The sequence below is a fragment of the Heliangelus exortis genome, chromosome Z (genome assembly GCF_036169615.1).
Source record: "Heliangelus exortis chromosome Z, bHelExo1.hap1, whole genome shotgun sequence".
In the NCBI taxonomy this organism is placed as follows: Eukaryota; Metazoa; Chordata; class Aves; order Apodiformes; family Trochilidae; genus Heliangelus; species Heliangelus exortis.
This window is the reverse complement of record NC_092454.1, coordinates 70,773,506-70,796,665: the sequence shown is the minus strand read 5'-3', so window position 1 is coordinate 70,796,665 and position 23,160 is coordinate 70,773,506. Positions and strand designations below refer to the sequence as shown.

General features: G+C 37.3%; 1 protein-coding gene across 4 annotated transcripts in view; it reads right to left on the bottom strand.

Moving 5' to 3' along the window:
• ADGRV1 (adhesion G protein-coupled receptor V1) overlaps positions 1-23,160 on the bottom strand; it is a 275,863-nt gene that overhangs the window by 10,125 nt on the left and 242,578 nt on the right. For 3 of the 4 annotated variants that reach the window (XM_071731307.1, XM_071731308.1, XM_071731311.1), the window contains one exon: positions 1,702-1,893. In XM_071731307.1, coding sequence (XP_071587408.1) covers positions 1,702-1,893 — 192 coding nt within the window. Of the gene's footprint in view, positions 1-1,701; positions 1,894-11,476; positions 11,627-23,160 lie in introns of those variants that run through there. The other variant, XM_071731309.1, reaches the window with a different exon arrangement.

Sequence of the window (23,160 nt, the reverse complement as noted above, 5' to 3'; positions counted from 1 at the left end):
GTGAACCAGGCAGGCTTAATAACCAGCCAAACAAACAAAAAAGCAGATAAACATATATATATGTGTAACTTGATTAAGAGTAATTTCACCTGCTTATTAACCTGTTCAAGTTATCTCAGAAAGTTGAAAAATATAGTGCTTTTTCTGAACACTGGCTCCTAGCATGGACAATTTTAATTTAAAGCACTGAAAAGTTTCAGGTTAGTCTGTTCCTAGAATTAACTCTTCCTCTGCTGGACCTTTCTTCTCTTTTCTTCTAAGGCCACTAATATTAATTGTTACTTCCCATTCTATGATCTGCTGTTGGCAGCCCACTGCTTCCCTTGTTATCAATATAATATTCAAAAATAATTTTCCAGTCCTTGAGGGTTCTGGTGGCATTATACAGTCTCAATATCAGCTTTGGTGTAGTTCATCTGCCACTAGTTTAGGGTGGAGCTGCACACAAAAAAAAATTAGGATTTCAATTAATGAGAAAAGAGGTGGTTTAAAAAAATCTGTCTCCTACATAGTTGTAATGAAAAGATAAATTAAAAAGAAACAAAAATGTATTTTCTTGGTTTATTGCTCATCTATTGTTTAGGAGTTCAGGAACATAAATCTTGCCATGTCCACTAAACTGGGAGACAGGCACCACCTTAAGTGAGACTCTGAGAAGTTGAATAATTTCAGCAGTCTTCCAGGAGCATTAAAATCCAGACAAAGCTACCATCCAGCAGGTAGAGAAATGGGCAAAACAGCTGCTAGGTGAGCAGCTTGGTTACCACAAAAATTATTTTTAGAACTGACACGTTCCCTTGAAATATTTAAATTCCATTAAATCGGTGTTTTTCCTGGAAAAACTGTTTGGCTGGAAAATTTTCAACTAGGTCTATCAAAATGCACATGTACTTAGTAGCAAAAATCACTGTGGTTTGCTGCATGTAGTGGAAAGGGATACCAGCAGCATTTCAGTTCCAGCAACAAAGAGTCTGAAAATGATTTTCCCTCAAAATTTCTAATTCCTTTCCTTTCCTTTCCTTTCCTTTCCTTTCCTTTCCTTTCCTTTCCTTTCCTTTCCTTTCCTTTCCTTTCCTTTCCTTTCCTTTCCTTTCCTTTCCTTTCCTTTCCTTTCCTTTCCTTTCCTTTCCTTTCCTTTCCTTTCCTTTCCTTTCCTTTCCTTTCCTTTCCTTTCCTTTCCTTTCCTTTCCTTTCCTTTCCTTTCCTTTCCTTTCCTTTCCTTTTTCTCATCTCTTTTCTCCTGTCCTACTCTGCTCTGTCCACTCCATTCCATTCCAATTTCATTATTAATCCTATTCCATTAAAATGTTCAGAAATTTTGCACAGCTTGATTTGGGAAAACTGAACGCTTGCAATTAGTTTAAGACCCAGAGTAATCTGCAAGAATTAAACTGATATTTTGAGTCCTCCTGAACTACTTTTCACAATATCCATGAAGCCTCCACAACAAACCAGAAAAGGGGAAAATTCTGTAGATGAGATGTTACCAGGGAATGGTAAATTCCAAGAACATCACCAGGGCCAAACAGAACAATTTTTATGTTTAAAAAAAAACAAACCCTAGTGTCCCCCCTCAGCTAATCCTCCAAGCCAACCTATAGTAATTAGCACCTCATTCCAGTGTAATAGACTTCAGTACTAACACTTAAATCCCTGGGTACATCCTTAATAGACAAAGTAATGACAACAGGGCACTGTTACCTCTTCCATTGCACTGATGAGGTTCTGAGTGGACTTGCTGATCTCTCTGCCTGCAGCTGGCAGACCACTGCCATGTGTGAAAAAAGCTGACCCAGGAGTGGGGTGCCCATTCATGTCCACTGTATAACTTGCTTTCACAGGGCAGCAAAGCTGGTTGTGTAGGATAAAATACACCACGAAGACATAAAGACCCTGAAACAGAGAGAGAAAAAGAATGTTAGCATGGGAAGGACAGGGAGCTCAGGACAGAGCTTGAAAGCATCCATGGAAATGTCCCTACATGTCTCCTTTGCACCAGAGGTCTGTGCCTTAAAGTGCTGCAGCCATTTCCTGTGGAAAACAAGAGATGATACCACTTCTCATCAGAGACCTAGAAGTCAAAAGCCGGTTCATATCCTGAGGCCTCCAGCTAAACAGAAACCCCCAACACCACAGAGTCATTGAAAATGATTATTTTCTTGAACCCACACGGCTGCAAAGCAAAGCCAAGATCCCAGCAACAATGAAACCGAGTTGAGTTTCACAGTTGTCATAATAATGAAAATGTGGTTAACGGTTGCCTTCACAATAGGATTTGGCTGCTGGCCCCTAGACACAATTCTTTATTTCCTTACTGACCTGCTGTCTCTTTGCATTCTTGCCCCACTTCCAGTCTCGTGCAAACTGCGCTGCTGCCGTCACAGATACTGAGTTGTAACTGTAAATTAGAGCCTCTGTGAGACCCACTCATTCAGCACTGTCTTTCATTTGTGATTACTACAAAGGCTCTGCTGTATGTCTCTGCAGTTCTCCTTTAAAACTTGCTAGGTTTGACCTTTAGACTTAGCCAAGAAAAGTATGATAAACATGTCTTTTGTTTGCAAAGAAACCCAATTACTGGGTTCCTGAGTACGAAATCTGACTTTCTCTAATTCTTAAGTTGCTCTAATACTGGTGGAAAACAGCACAATTCAATTGATAAATCAACCTGCTCAATAATTACTAAGGAAGGGGTTAACCAAAAGAGTACAGAAAGACCTCTGGATTCTTCCTAGTTGCTGCAATAAAATTACCTTAGCATCGTTTTTTGTATTTCACATTGTCCTCTATCTCTCTGAAACCAATTGTCTTAAACAGAACAATTTACTGGACAGATACCCATTGGAGTGAAGGTAATAACTGGGATTATGAATATTAAGGAGTTTCATTCAATTACATTTACCAGTTCCTGATAGAAGGGGTTAAGAAAAATACATGGAGACTGCAAATCTTCATATCCACCCCCATAAAACAGGCAGCAGCACTTCATGATCCACAGATTCATAAATTTCTAATGCCAAAAAGTATATGACAAAACAGTCTGGTCCAAAGCAACACATAACAGAAGTTAATGCTACCCAATAGGATTTCAATCTCAGCTGGTCAGACATTGGACATAACATTTACAGCCATGCAGCATCACGTGTTTTGGTTTGTTTTGTACTGTTGGGCTTTTTTGTTTGGTTGGTTGTGGGTTTTTTGGTTTTTTTCAGAAAAAGAGCAAACAAAAGTGTTAAAAACAACTGTTTAAAAAACATTAAAATATTTAAATAATAAACATTATTAATAAAATATTAAAGCATTTAAAACATTAAGAAAACATTTTCCCATTTTTCCAGATTTTTGTTTTCTTGTCACAAGGACCCTGAGTGGTTAACTGAGAGGAAATTTCTTTTTGATATACCTATGTAAATACATTCCAAAAAACTGATGTAAACAGATGTTGCACTTTAGAGACACAAAATAGGAACCAAAATGACCTTTCATTCTATAAATAAATCAAAGGAGTCTGATGTAGGTCAAACATAACAGGACCAGCAAATGGATTTCTTTTAATTTACGTTGTTTTATGAAAACGAAAAGCATAAAAAACCCAAGAAGAACAGATAACAGTGATGACACTGAATCCAGAGGAGCCTGGGACATTTCAGTCTCTGAGGGCCTAACCACAACAGTTGCACACACAATTCAAGTGGTTTTGTACTTTTCAAGAAAACCCATTAGCTGAAAATGTGGTACAGCCCCATTTTTCAGGATCACAGAGACATAAACCATTGGTATACAGGGCCCATGCTATGTCACTCCTCTTTGAGTGTGGACACTCACCCTTCTAAAACAAATAAACATGGAATAAATTGCCGTAATTATCTCCTTAACTCAGACTGGTGTCCTGATTTTACTCTCCATGTGTTTTGGACAGTGCTGTTTCTGAGGAACTATTGTTCCACCAGAACCACAGGAAGGCATTTTGACACCCAAAGCATCCTTGCTGACACTCCTCATCCTGACACCATTTCTGCCCCTTGCTCTCAGCCAGAGCTGCAGAGGGCAGCAGGAGGCAGCATCCCTGGGATGCATCTCCTGGTGTGGCACTCCTGATGCATCCCTCCTTCCCTTGAGGAACTTCAGCATCTGAAGTTCAGAGAACTCCCAGGTAGTGTTGCACCCAGGTGATGACAGCTCTTCTGTGTCCTGCTATAATCATCACTCTGACTTGGGGAGCTTATTTGACTTTTTAAGGACTGGAAGAGGCATAGGCTGAGCTAACTAACAGAAACAAGAATGTTTTTACTTCTCCCACTTCTGTAAAATATTACAAAATATTACAAAAAATCTTATACTTAACAAAACCCATCAGTCCTAAGCAGCTTATATCTTTACTCAGGAACTGTGTTGCTGGGTGGAAGATTTCTTGTTTTGATGGAAAAATCATAGAATCATGGAATGGTTTGAGTTGGAAGGAAGCCTAGATCTCACCTAATTCCAACCTTCCCTGCACAGTCAGGGACACCTCCCACAGCCCAGGTTGCTCCAAGCCCCATCCAACCTGACCTGAGACACTGCCAGGGATGGGGCAGCCACAGCTTCTCTGGGCAGCTTGGACCAAAGTCTCAAAGGATTTCTTCCTCATATCTCATCAAAATCTCCCCTCTTCCAGACCTTTGTCAGAAGTCTTTCCCCAGCTTTCCCCAGCACTGCAGGGGACGTGTGGGTTTTTAACCTGAGTGGATTAGAGAGGAAGAAGAAGAACCCCCTCCCTAATTCTTTTGGTCATGCTTCTTTTGGTTTAGCCCAGGACACAGTTTGGGGTTTTTTTTGTGCTGCCAGCACACATTGCCGGCTCATGTTGAGCTTCCCATCAAACAAACCCCCCAAATCTTTCTCCTCAGGGCTGCTCTCAATCTCTGCCCAGTCTGTATTTGTGCACTGGGACTGCCCTGGCCCAGGTGCAGGTGCACTTGGACTTTCTGAACTTCATAAGTTTGATATGGCCCCACCACTTTATCCTGTTGGTCTCCCTTCCCTTCAGCATGCCAGCCACACCACAGCTTGGAGAAAGGATGGAACCTTCCTTGACCCATATACCTATCCAAATCCAGAGGCTGAAGAAGATACACTCTGTAGAGTTTCTGTGTGCCAACACCATGGTTGTTCTTCAAGTATCAAAAGGGGTTTGTGGTCTCATTCTCCCTACCTTGTGCCTCTATCAGAAACTGAATTTGGGGAAATCAAAACAAAGAAAATGATCCTGCCCAAACAACACCAAGTTCCACTGATCAGACACAGGATGATGCCACAGATCAAGTCGTATTGATCCATGTTCATTTTATCACCAGCATCCACCAGGATGTTTACTTTGAAAAAGCACAGGCAGGATGCAGATCCATGGCTTTTATCAGTGCAACCACAGCTTTCACAGCCTCAGCGGTTTTTTGGTTTTTTTTTTTTTGCAAAAGCACCAGTATGAGAACTACATTGTCCTTCATCACATTTTTGATGCACATTTTTGTTCTTCTGTCACTTCAACCTTTAATATTGTAAATAAAGTCTTAAAGCATAATTAAAAAAAAGGCTGTTGGCATTGAAATATATGTTTAATTGTGTTTATCCTATAACCAACTTTGGCCAAGTTGGCACCACTTTACTTTTCACACAGAAGTCCTTGCCAGTGGGACTGAGTATGAAATGCAGAGAACAGTCAGGTTCTCTTGACAGGTCTACCAGAGTTGCAGGATATTCAAAGAAACCTACATGTTCCACAGAGATCTAAAGAAAATTGGTGTGGGTAAAATGGGAAACGACATTTCTGTTAAAAATGTGGTAAATATTAATTTTTATGTCCTTAAGATTTCTTACAAAAGCCACAAGTGAACACCCAAAAAACCCAATATCCTCTGCCATAGAAACCAGATTCGGAGCCATTTGTAGGCTGGCACTCTGCCTCAGTTTCCCTCTATGATTCAGTTCTCTGTGATTCATTTTTTGTCTCTCAGTCTCCCACTCTCAGCTTCACTGCCCTCAGGGAGTTTCCACAAAAAGCAAAGGGCAGAGCAAACCCTGAACCCTGCAATCTTGAAGTACCAATAGGAGGCCAAGCTGGTATCTGAGGTGCTACAGGTGGCTGCTACTCAAGAGGCTGAGAGCAAAGCACCCATCTGCACCCCGAGAAGTGAAAGAAATATCAAATCCTTATTTATGAATTTTTAACTGTGAGATTTTATGGTGCTTTCAGAGACTTCAGTCATTGCATTGTTGCCTACAGGTATTACTATTTTAGTCATCATTCTAGATGCAGTACAAGGACTATTATTAAGTTGCTATCACTCAGACAGTTAGCCTTGTCTAACACTTATCCAGATATTTGATTTTTTGCATATTTTATTGTCAAGATACATTTTGTGATCCTAACACCTTATTTTCCTACGCTAATAACCTCACACTTACACATTCTGATTTATACTTCTTTATTCTAATTCTCAAGATCCTTTTTTATTTACAGTAAATCCTATTTTTATATATATGTCCCATCTGCTATCTTGCCCCACATGGGACACCATTCCTTTCAGCCTACAAGGATATTACAGGGAGGCCAAAAGAACCTATTTGGTCTAAGAGAGAAATGAATGGCTGCTAACCTGAGAGCTTGATCTGGGCATCTAACCTCCTGTCATTTACAGTAACACCATGATAGCTGTAGTAACACAACACCACAGTAAAAGGTAAGAGGTAAAAAGTGTTACTATTGCATCTTTCACATTTGAAGCTGGGAACTAATTCAGGCTATTAGATGGTCCTGAAGATGGAAGCATAGGCAGCTTAGAGTTCTTCTCAGACATTGTGACCGCCTGGAAAAAATGTTTGTAAGATATTGTCAGTAATGTTTATGCTGATGGAAGAAAATTAAGCTTTTGTTATTTCACTTCCTCAAGCTGGTCTTCCCCTCTGTTCTTTGCAGCATTACATAAGGAAAAAACAAAAACAAAAACAAAAAAACAAAAACAAAAAACAAAAAACAAAAAACAAAAAAAAAAAAAAAAAAAAACCCAACCAAACAAAAAAAAAAAAAACCAAAAAAAAAAACCCAAAAAAAACCCAAAACCCAGAAAAAGCACAGTTACAGGTGTCTGAAGCAAAGCTCACAAACTAAGTGGTCCACTGGGACTTTTTCAGCCAGTGAGGGAAAAACAACCTCAACACTTCTCTAGGTTATGCAAGATCCTTCACCCATCTTTTGGATATGCTATGGGTACTTGGCCAATCTGACTCTCAAGTAGACAAGAGGAGAGTGGTGGATCACATCTGCTTTCAGATTTGCAAGGCTTTCTGGCACAGCCCTCTGGTACCCAGGTTAGGACATTGATGCCCAGACAGGTAGAGCACTGGACAGGTAAAAAATTGAGCAAGTCCAGCAGAAGGATACCAAGATGGTCATGGGCTCCAGCAGACTCCCTGGGAGGACAGGCTGAATGAAATGGGCTTTTCAGCATGAAGAAAGCTCAGAGGGGAATTAATAGCCCTTAATGGCTCTTAGATGTCCAATACACAAGAGGTGCTTACCAAGGGGACAGAAGGGTATGGCAGGACAATAAAGAATACTGATCCTAATTTGAAACAGACAAATAAAGGAAAAACAGATTTAATGTGAAGTTAATTAAGCAATGGAACAAGTTGCCCAAAAAGCCTGTGAGGAGTTCTTTGTAGAAGAAGGGACTTTTTTGTCTGCTAAATGTTATAAATTGTGGGAGGGTTTTGTATGTTGATAGGTGTGAGAGGGATTCTCATATATCAGCAGCTTGATTGATTTATTCTGCAAAGTGACAGCTGCAGGAAGCTAGTGAATTAAAGGCAAACTTCTACAGCTGTCACTAAAAGGGCAGAATGTATTTTACACTTCATAAGACCACATGCAAACCTGGAGGACTGATCTGTAGCCTTCACTGCACTTTTGACATTCATAACCTTTCTGGCTCTTTATCCTCAAATTCTCCATGGTCCTGCACACTGTGCTGGCACTAGAGTCTGTCTAAATTGGGAAACTGAAATAGGTCTGCTAATAGTAATGAAAAAGGACAAAACAGACTGCACACCATCAGCAAAACTCTTCATCATCTTTTTACACACTGAAAGAGAAAGAGGATGTCTACTGCATGCCATAATTTCAAGCTGGTCTTCTAAGAGAAAGGACTTATTGCTCTAATATGTACAAACACATGAAGGCATTAGATTTTTTTTTTTTTTTTTTAAAGCCTCAATATACATCATACTTCTTACACAAATATTTTCATCCATGCCTGAGATACTTTTCTCTGAAACTGCAAAACCTGTTTTTCCAAGAAGTGGATTCAGATAATACCTGTTCTGGAGGAATGGTATTTCTGTTTACAAAACTCAAGTGTTTTTGCAGGACTTTGGTTTTAAAAAAAAAAAACACTCTATTTGAGCAGATCCTCCACCTGCTTCAAGATCTGTATCTGCAGTAATAAAATTTCAGTGCATGGTAGAGAGGCATGCTTTGAATTCTTAGTTTAATTTGGAAAATTTTATTTTATAACTATCATCATGTGACTACACCACTAATTGTGTGACTATATGACTAAAAGTTTTTGGTGGTTTTTTTTTTTTTCAAAAGAGAATACTGTAACTGAAATCAAGGCTTGTGAAGAACCTTGTGTTACACCACTAAAATACCTCCGTGTCCAGATATGAATTATTCTGATCCTTAGGTCACCCTGGCTTAAGCATCACTATAATTTTTAAGGTTACAAATTTATTGGTGCCAGATGGTAAAATAAACAAGAAATCACACAAACAGTTGTCTCTGCCAACAGAAGAATTGTCTTGACTCAGATCATCTTTTGAGACCAGCTGTCTGTTGTTGGTGTGAGGAATTTCTGCATGCTGGTTTGGATAGTTTAATTCTAGTTTTTTCAATCTGTGTGAGACAACCCCATTCTCTGTCAGGACTACCTACACTGATTTACTCCTGGAAACCAGCCTTGGAAAGTCCTTTGCTTGTTAATTTAGTGGTCACCCCCTCCATCCTGGCTGGCCTTGATGGCCACAGGTGCTGATGCTTGAGCACCTTAATGCCTTAGATGACTTCTTGGGAAGTTCCCTGGGGACTTCATTAACTTACTTGTTTCCATCCAGTGAAAGCCTGCTGATTAATGTTGCTTTAGATAATAAGTGCCTACTGCTTTCTTGGGAAGATTGCAGGTCCAATAAATCCAGATAATTTGTATGTTTCACCATCTACATAGCAAAAAAATAGACTCACAATTTTAAAAGGAATCATAGTCAGGAAATTATATTCAGGGCCATTGTATACATTTGATATTTGATATGTATTTGACATTGTTGCCTTTCCTAAGTATATTGGGAAGGAAATTAGACATGGAACTGAGTATTCATACTTCACTTGAATTAATAGTGCTAGCAAGATGACACAGGAAACATATAATTCTCTATTTCTTCTGCAAATGTACATTTTATTTTTCCTTATCTTATACAACCATATTTCTTTTTTTGAGAACAGCTTGAAGATCTTTTATTGGTGTCATCATGACAGAAGTATCTTGGCTACGTGATACTACATCCTAAGCTGTTGCTTAACATCTCCCACCCACAGCTCTGCAGAAATATTACCTTTTAAAATATAAATCAGATGATTCTGTTCAAAACTATCTCCTTTCCTTATCATTCAAAGTAACTGTTTTAAAAGACTTTTCCATAATAGTGTAACCTTGCCAATCTGTGAATACACTTAATAAGTCAACTTTGGACATGTTGTGTATCATCAAGGGTCTCACTGTTTATTCACTGTTAAGGACCAGTTTTGATGAAGCTGTTTTAATTCTTATCAACAACATAATTTATCTTTCCACACTTTCTAATGGAAAGACTTAACACTTAGCTGCACATTGTGTCCAGAATTATTTACTTTCCATTTTGCTCTGTAGGAAAAGATCTGTGTCAGTTACAGCTGAAGTTCTCAACATTAACATCAGAAGCAAAAGGCAATAATAAATGTCACAGAGGTCTGCAAAACTTGTACCATCTTGGTAGGTGTCACAACACCACTTGTTCAACCAGCCAGCTGCTACCATCTCTATCATGGACATGCACAGAAGTCACCATAAAAAAATGTAATGAAGAAAAGTAACCTTTCATCTATCTATTTATCTATCACTAAATTAAGAATATATTTATGGGTATGCACTACGATATAGTTATTTTGAGTGCTTTCTTTTTCTCTCTCTCTTTTTTTTTTTTTTTTTTTTTTTTTTTTTTCTTTTTTTTTCTTTTTTTTTTTCTTTTTCCTTTCTTTTTTAGTTATCATTCTGAAGATAAACAGGTTATGGATATAAACTGTAAATGTTCTGCTTTCAGCATTATGAATACACTTTCCCAATATTAACATTACACCTGAGACTTAGGCTAAACTGCCAAGTTTCTCTTTTTGCAGAGAAAAGGTATTCCAAGACTATTCTGAAGACTATGCTGAATCTTGCAGTTTCTACCCAAAGCCATAAATTCCTTTCTGGCAAATGGCATTCAGCTGAGATTCAGCCTAAACTTGGCTCAGGCTTACCTGAAAGGTTCACTTACTTTGGCCAATCTTTAAAAATCATATTTGCTTGAATACTCAGGATTCATTATAAATATTTTGCATAGCTCTCATCACACTTGCAGCTACTCCCACACAAGAGCCATTTGTACCTCCAATTTCAGCCTTGAAAGTGATGAAAAATGTTTTGCTTTCTATTTCTTTTTTAAGATGATAGCCTCCAATTTTAACAGACATGTTCAGCTTGAAGATGCATTGAAAATGCAGAAGCTTATCAAAACCTGGCAGATGTCAAGATTGGGCTAGAATCAGATTCTGTTACTTTCTTCCAATGTATTCATCCCAGAAACATCCAGATAGCCCTATTTTTGCATGTCAGCTCAGCTGAGGAAGAAACAAACTGTTCATTCTAAGATTTTCTATAATAGCAAGTTCATTTATTGCTGAATAAAAGTTCAGCAATAAACACAGAGTTAGCTTCTCTCTTTGATGATCATGTCTCTAAGTGCTGACTTTAAGGTCTCCTAACAGCAGGACAGGTGTGATCTGTGGAGGGCAAGCGTGGGAGAGTCAGCATGCAGAAGAACCTTGCAATTGACCTTTCAAGTTCTGGCTGCAACCCCTAATTTCTGAGCTTTGTGAGATTCAGTCAAATACACCAACCTCAGGAGGATAAGAACAGCCAAGAGCAGAAAAAGCAGACTGACATCTCATTTTTCCCTTCCACATTTCTTTCCCATTTCTCTGCTCATGGCTTTCTCCCCATGCCCCCCACCTTTTTTTTTTCCCTTTTTCTTTTTTTCTTTTTTTTTTCTTCTTTTTTCTTCTATTTTTTCTTTTTTCCCTCTTCTTTATTTTTTTCTTTTATTTTTTTTAATTATTTTTTTTCTTTTTCTGAATGGACAATGAAAATCAGGGACAGTATCACTTTAGGTCCTCTTTTCATGAGGTTCTACTTGTTCTTTGGCCTGTGTGGAGGACTGCCACTCTGGTAGTAAGAAAGCAGCCAGACCACACACCAAGGAAAACCACACTATTTGTCCACTGATGAACCTTACACTAAAAGTAGGGAAAAAAAAAAAAAAAAAAAAAAAAAAAAGAGTAAGGAGTAAGAGCAGAAGATATAAAGTTTTTCCTCACATATTTATCAACTGCAAAGACATTTACTTTCATACTTGCTTTCCAAGGCAAACATTTACACATTTCAGCTCACATCTTACTATCTGCAAGCCAACTACTGTTCTAACTCCTTTCTCAAATAGGCAAAAAATGGTGGATGAACAAGTCTGACAATTCTGCCCCTAGGTCAAGAAATTCTGTTTAACAGTTTAACAGTGTCAGAGAAGTTAATTCTCTAGTTATGTCTGCAAGCAAGCTGAAAGCTGTCATAAGAAAGCAATACTCAAGGTTAAAAACTATAAATTGAAGAAAGGACATTCAGGTACTATAGATTGAATCATCATTGAATACAAATCAATTTAGCCCATATTTTGATCCATGAAATCAGTGTCTTCTGCTTCTGCAGCAAACCATTGGGATTTTTTTGTTTGTTTTTTTTCCCTCTGTTTTGCTTTTTTTTGTGTTTGTTTTGGTTTTTTTTTTTTTTTTTTGGTTTTGGCTTTTGTTTGTTTTTTTAAACCAGTAATTTCTACTTATGTATATTTTTAACAAATACATGGGGCTAACAGAAACAGGGACCTTAAAGTCAGCACTTACAGACATGATCAGTCAAAAGAGAGAAGCTAACTCTGTGTTTATTGCTGAACTTTTATTCAGCAATAAATGAACTTGCTATTATAGAAAATCTTAAAATGAACAGTAAGTAAAGGGTAGGAGTTACAGCTATAACAACATTTTTTCTCTTCAATTAATTCTTTCCATGCCATAATTTTTCTTATGTCTCCTGTTATCTCTTTATTTCTTGTTACTCAGTGATATCTGACCAATAAAATGCACAGACCATTTATTTAGCAGCATTTTGCTGCAGTGCCAAAACATCTTAAAGCCATAACTGACTGGTGCAACTTCAGAACCTGTAAACAGAAGAAGCCTTCAAAGAACTCTGGCCTGGAGGGAAGCCAAGGATTGCAGATTACTGATATAATAATTTTCCATACCTTCAGGCTGATTGTTTTAGGGCAAGACAGGTGGGAGGGAATAAGGAGTTTGTGTTTGGGGATGTGTTTGGGGATTTGGGGATGTCTGGGGATGCTGCAGACAGCTGGGCAGCTACAGCCACACCATCTCCCACCTCCCCTTAGTTAAAACTGACTCCAGCAAGTACCTTAGAATGACTTTTCATGCTTTTCATGTCCAGAATGACAGATGTATATGTTTCTAGAAGTAACTATTTCTGCCAGAGAGCCCTCTGAGTGCCTCAGAAGTAAAGGTCTTTTTTAGCAGACCTTGCTACTAAATGACATTCACAGGAAACTGCCATCACTTTGTACTCCCTGCACCCCTTGATTTTAATGAAAATTACTGTAGCTATTTACTGCCTTTCCACATCTTCAGAGACAGCAGAAAGCAAGTCCTCTTTGTAAAGTTAAAATTGTTTTGATGAAGGATGCTCTTTGGAAAAAAGAGAAACATGGGCAAAAATGAGGACAAGGACTGGATGTCCTTCCATATCTGATGAGTAGGTGAACAAGAGTAGGTGGAGGTATAATAATATACTTGGCTCTGTCACTGAAATCATTCACTTCCTGGCTTGAAATAATGAGCTGATTTTCCTACTTGCATCCTTACCTCTAGTCTGTGCAAGAAGAGGAATAAATGTAACTCAAGAATTAATGAGATCTGTTTTTATGGAGAGTCTTACTCGAAGCAAATTAAAAACAAGCTCACAATAAATATGGATATGATGTCAGCCCTGTATTAGACACTTTAGTTTGAGGGTTTTTTATTTTGTTTCATTTTGGTTTGCTTTGGGTTTTTTTTTTTGCAAAGCTCTAGTGCTTTCAAGAATTTGAATTTGTGATTTACAACTTCTTGGTTTCTCACGAAAAAAAATCACTGGGACAAAAATTCATACCATGGCTTTGCAAATAGATTCTGACAGAAATACTACTACTTAGATGTTTGAAAAAAAAATCAACAACAACAAAAAATATTACAGAAAATGTAAAGGGATTGAAAAAAGAAAAAGCTGAGGCAATTGGATTGGCCAACTCTAAACAGGGACAACTTTCTACTTTTGAGAAAAGAACATCACCTGGGAGCATGATAGCCCAAGCCATGAAGTACATACCAAAACATTGGTTCTTTTTGTACAAGAAAAACAAGAAGTTCCTTTCCCTCTTGTTGTTCTCCCTAAGGGATAATACCAGAAGTGACCTAAGATATGATCGCAGCATTGAACAGAAGAATTTTTTATGAGCTGCTCTGTGACCCATTCCTGCCATCTGTGGAGCATTTCTTCAGAGGAAAAGATGGTAGAAACTGTTGAAAGATGAACATTTAAAGCAGTAAGGTTTTCAGCTGTTGTGGCTTTATTTTAGCCCTGTTTTTCCAATTACTTAGCATGGAATACGTTTACTTTTTAGGTCCCCCCCTTTGTGTGAGGGCTTCACAGTGTCTATTCTTTTCCAGCAGCCTTGTACAGAAATAACTGCTGGCTCTGCAGGACCATGTTTTCTCATTGCAAAACTACCCAAACTCTTTGATAGAGCTGTCTTGGCTGCATGGCAAAGTCCAGTGCAAAGCAAACACAGACAGCTGCCAACTCCAGAGCTGCACAGTGCGTCAAGAACAGAGTACACAGAACCATTCGGGCTGGAAAAGACCTTTAGGATCTTCAAATCCAGCCTGACTCCACCAAGTGTGGTGCAAAACCACGTTCTTAAGCACCACATCCACACATCTTTTAAACAAGGTGATTCAACCACCTCCCCAGACAGCCTGTTGCAGAGTTTAACAACCCTGTCAGCGAGGAAGTTTCTTCTAATATCCAATCTAAGGAAAAATCCTATAGCTGAAAGATGCCCTTCACCACTGTTTTTTTGTTTTTTTTTTTTTTTTTAACCCTAGTGGACTTTTCCTCCTTTGAACTTTCCAGCCATTATCCTTCTTCTAAGGCTTCTACCCTGGTCCCTCACCTGCAGTTCTAGTTCTGCTTGCAGAGCAGGAAAAGCATCTGGAAGTGAGCTTCAGCAACCTGGAAGTACTTATGGGTCAGACTGGATTGGGAATACTGAAATAATTAGGCTTCCCCCTGCAGACTTCCCATGTTCAGGTGTTTGGAAGAGCATCTTAGCTCCTAGCAGAAGTCAGTAGGAAAGATGAGATGATAAAGTGAGTAATGAAAAGCCTGTTGAGAAGCAAAAGCAATATCCTCAGGGAACTGGAAGAGGATTTTGAAGTGAGATTGGGAAACTTTGCCAAGCAGGTGGATCCTATGACTCTGTGATTTTGAAGAAATAAATAGCTGTCATGGCTTAATGCTAGGCCAGCAAATAAATGACTCATAGATGCTTTTATCAACCCCTTTCTTTTCCCAGAAAGAGAAAGGAGGGACAATAAGGGACAGAGACTTAAGGGTTGAGTTTGGCCATAGCTATCTAGAACTATATAACTACATATTTATTTATTTATTTATATTTAATTTAATACAGGTAAACTAGGGACAGGCACAACATTTCCTATTAGCCCAATCTTTCTTTGAACACAGTCAGTGAGTAAGGCAAGTTTTAAGATACAGAGGAGCTTCCATGTTAGGACTTAAGGAATTCTGCTCTGACAGAGAGCTACTCAAAGCATAGGCATTCAGATACCTGTATCTGCACAGCCCTAGGTTCACCTTCTTGTGTAATTAAATGAAAACTGTAAAACTAGATGTAAAATTACATTACTAGATTTTAAATCTGGGCAAAGATGATAAATATGGAGGGTTTTTCCACCATAAAGAAATATAAACATACAATGATCAGATTTATCAATATGCATTAAGGCAACAAAATGCATTTACTTTGTATCATACTTTAATTATATGTTGCCTTTATTGCAGAAATGAAATTAATGGAGGCTAAACTGAATTTCTGAATTTGAAAGGAATCAAGCAGGAAAATTAAAAAACAGAACTGGTAGTAGCAATCTTTAGAAACTTTGCTGAAATCAACAGAAAAAGAATTGGAAATCAGGATTTCATCACCCATACTTCAGGATGCAAAGAAAATACTAAAATAAAATACAGTACAAGCATAAAAGGAAAACAAGTTAATAGTCAAACAGCCATAAAAAGGTCAGTAATAGTTTGGCCTCTTTTAGAATGCCACCCATGCAAGGTACTTTTATGCTAAGCAAATGGACTCTTAGCAGATACAGTCATTAATTACTATTATTTCTGAGATAATTGGCAGAATCTGTTCCAAGATTATAATTACACATAATTTCTAAAGGGTCAATAAATTATTAATCTATGGTATAGACATGACTACCCTGTTCTGCAGATATGAGTAGGTGCAGTATCTGTGGCCTGGCTGTTGTGATTATTACACTCCAACCCACGTGACATTGTGCAAACCCAACTGTGCAAAAAAAGCCCTTCCAAAAGTGCCTGTTATGCACCCCAATCACAGTCAAGTTTAAATACAAAGAAAATGTTTAAAAAACAGCCAGACATGACCCAGCAGAACGACCCAGAGTCTAGAGGCCTCTAAGAAGAGGGGTACCTGGACCCATCACCTGGGCTGTGATGTGTAGGAATTGGGTCACAAGCAGCATGGCAGAGCAAGCAACGAGGGGGTCAACCTTGGGAAATTTTTGCCAGCATCACTGCACTGCCTGGCTCTGCATCTTTGCTGACAGTCAAATGGCTCTTGGCTCCAGAGCTTTGTGTCCGTTCAGGATTAGCTGTGTCAGATCACACAGCGGATGTGTTTTCACATGGCTGCCCCCCAAAAATTCAGCACTCGCTCTTTAAGGATGCACTGACATTTCCCCGTGAAGAACATAAATAAATATCCTCATGTCTTCTTCAGTCTCTGTGGAGTCCCCTAAAAGAAGAGCTTTTCTTTCAATGGAAAGATTGTTTTTCTGTGTTCTTATTAGGTCATTGAAATAGAGATTTTATCTCATTGGCTAATGAAAGGAAGCCATAGGATATCATGTGAATCTGATTTCACCATTTAGGAGGAGAGGATGCAGTAACTTTACACGCTGTTTTTTTGTGGGATTATTTTTATCCTGTTACCTTCCTGGGGTCAGCAAAGGATAGCAATGAAGACAGCAGTAACATCATAGACTCATGAAACTAATGAAACTCTGATCCTCTGGTTCAGCAGTGGTGGTGATGAGATTACTCAATGCAAAAAGATGAATTATCCTACAAAACACACCTCAACTCCAAACTGCAAGGCTTTACTACCCTCTTTACAAAAACTTTAAGTATTGACATGATGAATGATAGTTTTTTTAATAAGGAAAAAAAAAAAGAAGATTAAAAATGACCAAGCAATTTAACTCCCACTCAAACATCTTTTTGAAAAGCTGCAGAGTAGAGTATAATTTACATAAACAAAGTTAAAAAAAAAGAAAGCATTATCTTTTAATGCATTAAATGGCTCGATCTATACAAGTTATACTCAAAAATCACATTATTAGCAGAAATATGTAACGAGGATCCTAGGATTTATTTATTTATTATGTTTTCATTGCTTGTATAAGGAGAAATTTCCAGACAAGCAAGTTAGATATTGCTTAGTATTAAGTACTAAATCATTTTCTTCCAGTCAGTGCTTGGTGTTTTAGCTATGACAAATCAGTTTTGCAAACTAATCTAAGCCATGTTAGCAAAGCCACTAAACAATCTCTGCTAATGCTCCTTGTCAATGGAAAGCAGGAGGGCAATCTGAAGCAATCAAAAATGTTTCCAGGAAGAGAAGGGTCTTTATTTAGATTATGCTGAAAGTCATTCATCCCACAACTCCTACTCTCAACTGTTAAAGGAATTTAATGAACTAGTAGCACTAAATTTGGCTTCCATTTAGAAAATGCAATCCATTTGAAAGCTAAAAAGTACTTTCAGCAATACAGGCTAAAAGAGTGGAAGCGATGTTGTTTAATAAACTAAGCAAAAAAACTGAAATGTAAGAACCATTAAATTTGCTTTCTGGACAAACAAGTACAATGGCTCTAGACTAGTCATTTATCTTCCCATGGCTTTTACTCCAACCATATATGAAACAGAGATGATAACATCCATCTCAGGCAGGTACTCTGAAGATTGACAGGCTGGTAATTCATGCTTCTGCAGAGCAGATGTAATGACTTACAGGTCAGATGAACTATATTACAAAAAACAAAAAGCAAAGAAAGAAAAAGATACTTTTAAAAATTTAATGTAATCTCAGTTTTTCATGTGTTATACCAGTGTATCCTACTGTGATAATTTTCACAAGCAGATTATTACTAGTGAGTCCTTTGAAGTTCCTTTACAGTATATGAATTAAAATTTATATTACAATAGTGAAAATAACATATTTCTCAAGTTAGGTATTCTTTATATTTTTAGATTTCTCTAAGTTTGTCCAAATACACTAGCTAATATCTGCATTTTTCTATCAATATAGTTGCTGAGAGGTGAAACTATCAAAATTTTTCTTACTTGAACTATTTCTAAAATTTTGGAAAGGCTACTCTAAAAATATTTTCTCAGTTCATTGTGCACAGGACAATTTCTTGTTCTCTGCTTGTACAGTATTAAACACAATGAAAGTCTGGCCTATTCATGAACTCCAGAGCACTACAGTTAATACATAATTTCTAAGTCTAAATAATTGGTGAGCACTGTCATTTCATAACAGGGATTTAGCCAAAGTAGATAGTCCTAAACTGAGCTTATTTCACAAGACTTTAGCAGATGTTCATCAGCAAAAAAAATATTGCTATAAGAAAATGATAAAGTACTCTTTAATATTAAAGAGCAACCTGAAAGTAACCATTTTCCTAAGATGACTGAAATTAATTATTAATGAGTAATTGATGACTGGTAATTAATTATCTTCTATTTTTTGTGGCTTTTTTTGTTTGGTTTTGTTGGGTTTTTTATGTTTAGGGCTGCTAGATTTTTTTTTGAGCACAAATAAAGATCCTAAACACTAAAATATTGTGCTATCTGGAAGTAATGAACCTGGAAATTCACATGTGTCTGATGAAGCATCCTTTGAAGTGCAGTTCTCTCTTTAGTGACTTCATAAAGAGCCTTTGGAAGCCAGTCTGCTAATTTAGGTGCCATGGGGCGTGGGGTGGGGAGTGTGACTAATCCTTTTTTGTTTACTGATGAAAACAAAATTACAGAATTGAAGATAAACCTGTAAGCACATACTCTTTTTATGAAGCAAAAGTTTCTGCCACTTAGGTTGGCCTGCTCAGCTAATAAGAGGTGTTTACACAAAAGGCAGTGGAAAAATAACAAAGGTTTGAGACAAAGCATCAGTCCTGATGGTGAGGATCACTGCTGTACTGCCACATTTCAAAAGTGAGAAATGAGAAAAGGGTCCTGCAAGAGCTGCTGGCTGCACTTTATCCAGAAAGGAGTCACTCAGCCTACTTAAATGCCAAATTTCTCTTTCCTGCAAACTCAAAAAGATTAATCCTAGAGGGTCCTGGGGCATAAGAAATACCGAATTTTCAACATCCTCTACTGGTTATGCAGGGTATCTGAGCATTTTCTAGGGTAAGTCTTCAAACTTTCAGCTTGCCCACTACACATTTTTGAAGCACAATTACATTAGTAAGCCTTCAGTGCATCATGTATTTTATTTACACACAGAGAGTTTTGAAGGGGTATCATAATTTTTTCTAAGTCTTCTACCTACTGTCCTTTAAGAATACATGCAAAGAATAAAGAAAAAAACTATCACTGGGGTTCTCAGTTGTGCAATTGAGGATCTAATGTATCATTGTTACAAAAACTTCCTATAACTCTCTTGCAACAGAAAAAAAAAAAAAAAAAACAGAACTGAAAATTATAAAAATAATCAGCTGACAGGACGATTTGATTTTGTGCTTTTTAAAAAATCCAATTGATCTTCGTCAAGGCAAAGGCAAAAGAGCAACACTTGATATTTTGCTTAAAATACAGAAAAAGTAATTTAGCAATTTTCATCCAAATGTGGTTAGCTCCAGCTTTACAATTGCTCAACTTTTTCCACACACATATGATCTGCAGTCCTCATCTGCATTAGAAAGCTTCCTGAGAGAGTTGCTATTAAGTGGCTATATTCAGGTCTAACATTTAACTGTTGACATATTCCCCTTTGGAAGCAGAAAAGAAAAACAACACAGAACTAACAAAAAACCCCAAACAACTCCATCACAAAAATTCAGTATGGAAAAAAAACATTGGCAATATTACATGTAAAAACTTTCTAACAAATTGACTTTGGAGTGAACGTACAGCGGTGCAGTTAACGTATTCCTTAAACCCATGGTCCTCTTGTTAATCGAAGGAAATACTGAAAATGTCAGAGAATTTCATGACAGGAGATCACAGCCACACTCAGAGCTTGTGAGCAGGTCAGGCATTTAACTGTTTGCCCATACAAATCCCAGCTGGCAGAGCACTGAGCTAACAGATGCAGTCAAAGTAAGTTTAACTTTGGACGTGATGCTTCAATGACTTCTTTTTTGCCCTGACACCACCTCGCCTCCTGAGCAGAGCCAAGATGTTGGAACTCAAAAACTTGTTCTGAGTCAGGGCCAAACTCTGAAAATGGGCAGAAAACTCTTGAAAAATGCCTGCTGAGAGACAGGATATATTACTTTATGTGCAACTCTACACTGGTGTGATTATACAGCTGCTGGATCAAAGCCAGTATGCACACAGACAGCAAATGATTGCTGATGTGAATTATTCCAGGCTTCTGAAAAAAGATTTTCAAATCCCTGATCACCACTAATGTTTGCTTTATACTCTGTCAAATACAGAATCCATTTCTTGGATGAATGGGCTCAGAAATGTTCACAGGATCCCAAATAATGCATCAACAGTATCTTTTGCAATGGCAAGAATATTACTCTTGGGTGAAAAATTAGCATCACTTTTGCTTTTATCAAGCCTGTATCAAACTGGTGATTTGCTTTTGTCTTGAGATAAAGCAATACATCCATCTCTGTACTTCTCAGTTATATATATCCTACCAAACCATAGCAGATTTTTTTTCCATATTAACATCTTGGTTCATAATCTTACACTTAGTGTTTCCACACCTCATATGATTGCTTTAATTCACTCCACAGGCTAAAAAATTCCCCATTTTATTGTGTAGGATATGCCAGTTCTATGAATCACAAATAACCCCTAAATTTGTGCAATTAAAAAGCTATATTACAATTTTTTCTGCCATTGACAGAACGAAAACACAATTTTATCAATATGCAATATTACAATTTTTTTCCTCTTTTATTTTTAACATATTTTTAATTTTACTCTTAATCTTCCAGTCTTGTTGTGGCACTGTATCTAACAGCTCCTCAAGAGCTGAAGAGATTTGCTGGTTTTCCTTTATCTCTATTAGCAGAACATGACTTGGACTAGTATTCCTAGTCCAAGGAGAGACATAGGAAAGATTTTATCTCAAAGTATCTGATCTGAAAATGTAAAATTGACTTCTAAACAACAGGGTTCTACTTCACAAAATCAAAATGTATTTGGTATATACGGTATAGCTGAACCTGTATTGTGATACAAAAAGGTTTTGCTGATGTCTAGAGGTCGCCCAGATTTCCTGCAAGGACTCTTTGATTATTCTACTCCAAAATGCTTTTGAGTAAAAAGCTAACTACGTGTATATATATGTATATATATATACATATACACACACGTGTGAACCCTTCTTTAGAAGAAAGCACTTCTAAAAAGAATCCATTAAACAGATTCTTTTAAGCTAACTCTGTCCTGGTTTGGACACCTTCTAATACATAATTTCCAAGGTTAGCAAAACCATTATCAATTGCACTTTGGGAACTGCTCTGTTCTCACAGCATTTGCAGTTTCTCTGCATGTAGATTAATATAAGAAAACCTGATTTTTTATTTTCAAGTACTATAAGAAAAAGCTGTCAAGAACTGGTTTCATTGATGTTTTCAATATTATATGAACTCTAACAAGCACATAGTCAAATATAGTTTCACAAGATGATAAACCTTATTAACTGATCTCATTTTAAAAACTTGGAGTTCCTACTTAACTGACACTGCTGATGATTGCAGTTTTATGTACATTTTAATAACATTTATTCCTTCAACATCCATTAGCTGGATGACATTCCAAAAATCTAAACAATTTCCAGCAGTGGTATGTATTTAAAATGTATAATGTGTCAAGGATAAAATAAATGCAAACAAACAGGAGTTCTACATTGCATACAGTTTTTCAGAAAACAATGTAATGAAGTCAGTCTTTATTGAATACCTTTTTTTTTTTTTTTAATTCAGAATAGAGTCTTAGTTTATCTGCTAAAACTGCATGTCCTGAATACAGTGAGTAACAATGAAATTATGAGATATAAAAGTAATAATGCCACTCACTCAGTTTTTCTACAGCAGTTGCCTGGAGGCCACTGAAGCTGTGTATAAAATAAGAGAATTATTTTCTTCTTAATAACACAAGCTTTACAAGCCCCCAAAGACCTCATCTGTAGTTACTATGAAGAAAAGCAGAAAACATCCTTCTCACACTGGTGAAACATCAGGCTTGTAGAATATAGAGGGTTCTTGTGCAGGAAATGTGTGGGTGGATGAAATGTTCCTTTCTTAGAGGCTATTAAAACTTTACATGCATTTATTTCACAATGGCATTCAGATCAGCCTTCATATTGTAATGATGTTCAGCATGAGGATATCTATGCACGCACACCAATCTGCAGTGATGAAACACAAGAGCCCAAAGTAATTCCCAAGGTTAGCTAATATTTTCCCAAAATGATGTCCAGGCCTTTGGGTTTTGTCATTTATTCTGTGATATTTGGTACATTTCTAAAATCTGATGGCCTCCAGACTATGTGCCTGGTGTTGATCTCACAACAAATTCAGTGAAAATAGAGTTTTCCATACCTCAGATCGTTGAATCACAGGAAACCTGACTGGATGGGACCTCTGAAGGTCATTTAGACCACTCAGAGGGTCAGTCCATGATCAAGGCATCATGGTTTAGTCTAGCTGAGTCTTAAAATCATAAAGCAGTGGAGATTACGCAGTGAAATCAGTGAGGAATTAAAAAAAAAAGAAAAAAAAAAAGAAAAAAAAAAAAAGAAAAAAAAAAGAAAAGTGAAGTAAAAGTAAAAGCAATTATAAAGCAACTCATTACTCACTATTTTTAAGATATAAAAGGGACACAACTTCTGAATTCTAGGACTACTACTTTTATGGTCTTAGGTGTACAGAATTTGGCAGTCTGGATCTACACTCAAAACAAAGACTGAGTCTACATTGTGATTGTTCTGATCTACTCATTTTAGCTGAGTTAAGGTGATTCAAAGAGACTGACAGCAATGTGAAGTGATCAGGCATGTGATTTCTTACAGACACCAAACAAATGGTTTCTATTTTATTCTCCTCAGTAAGAAGTTACAAGAAATTGAGCTGGGAGAAGA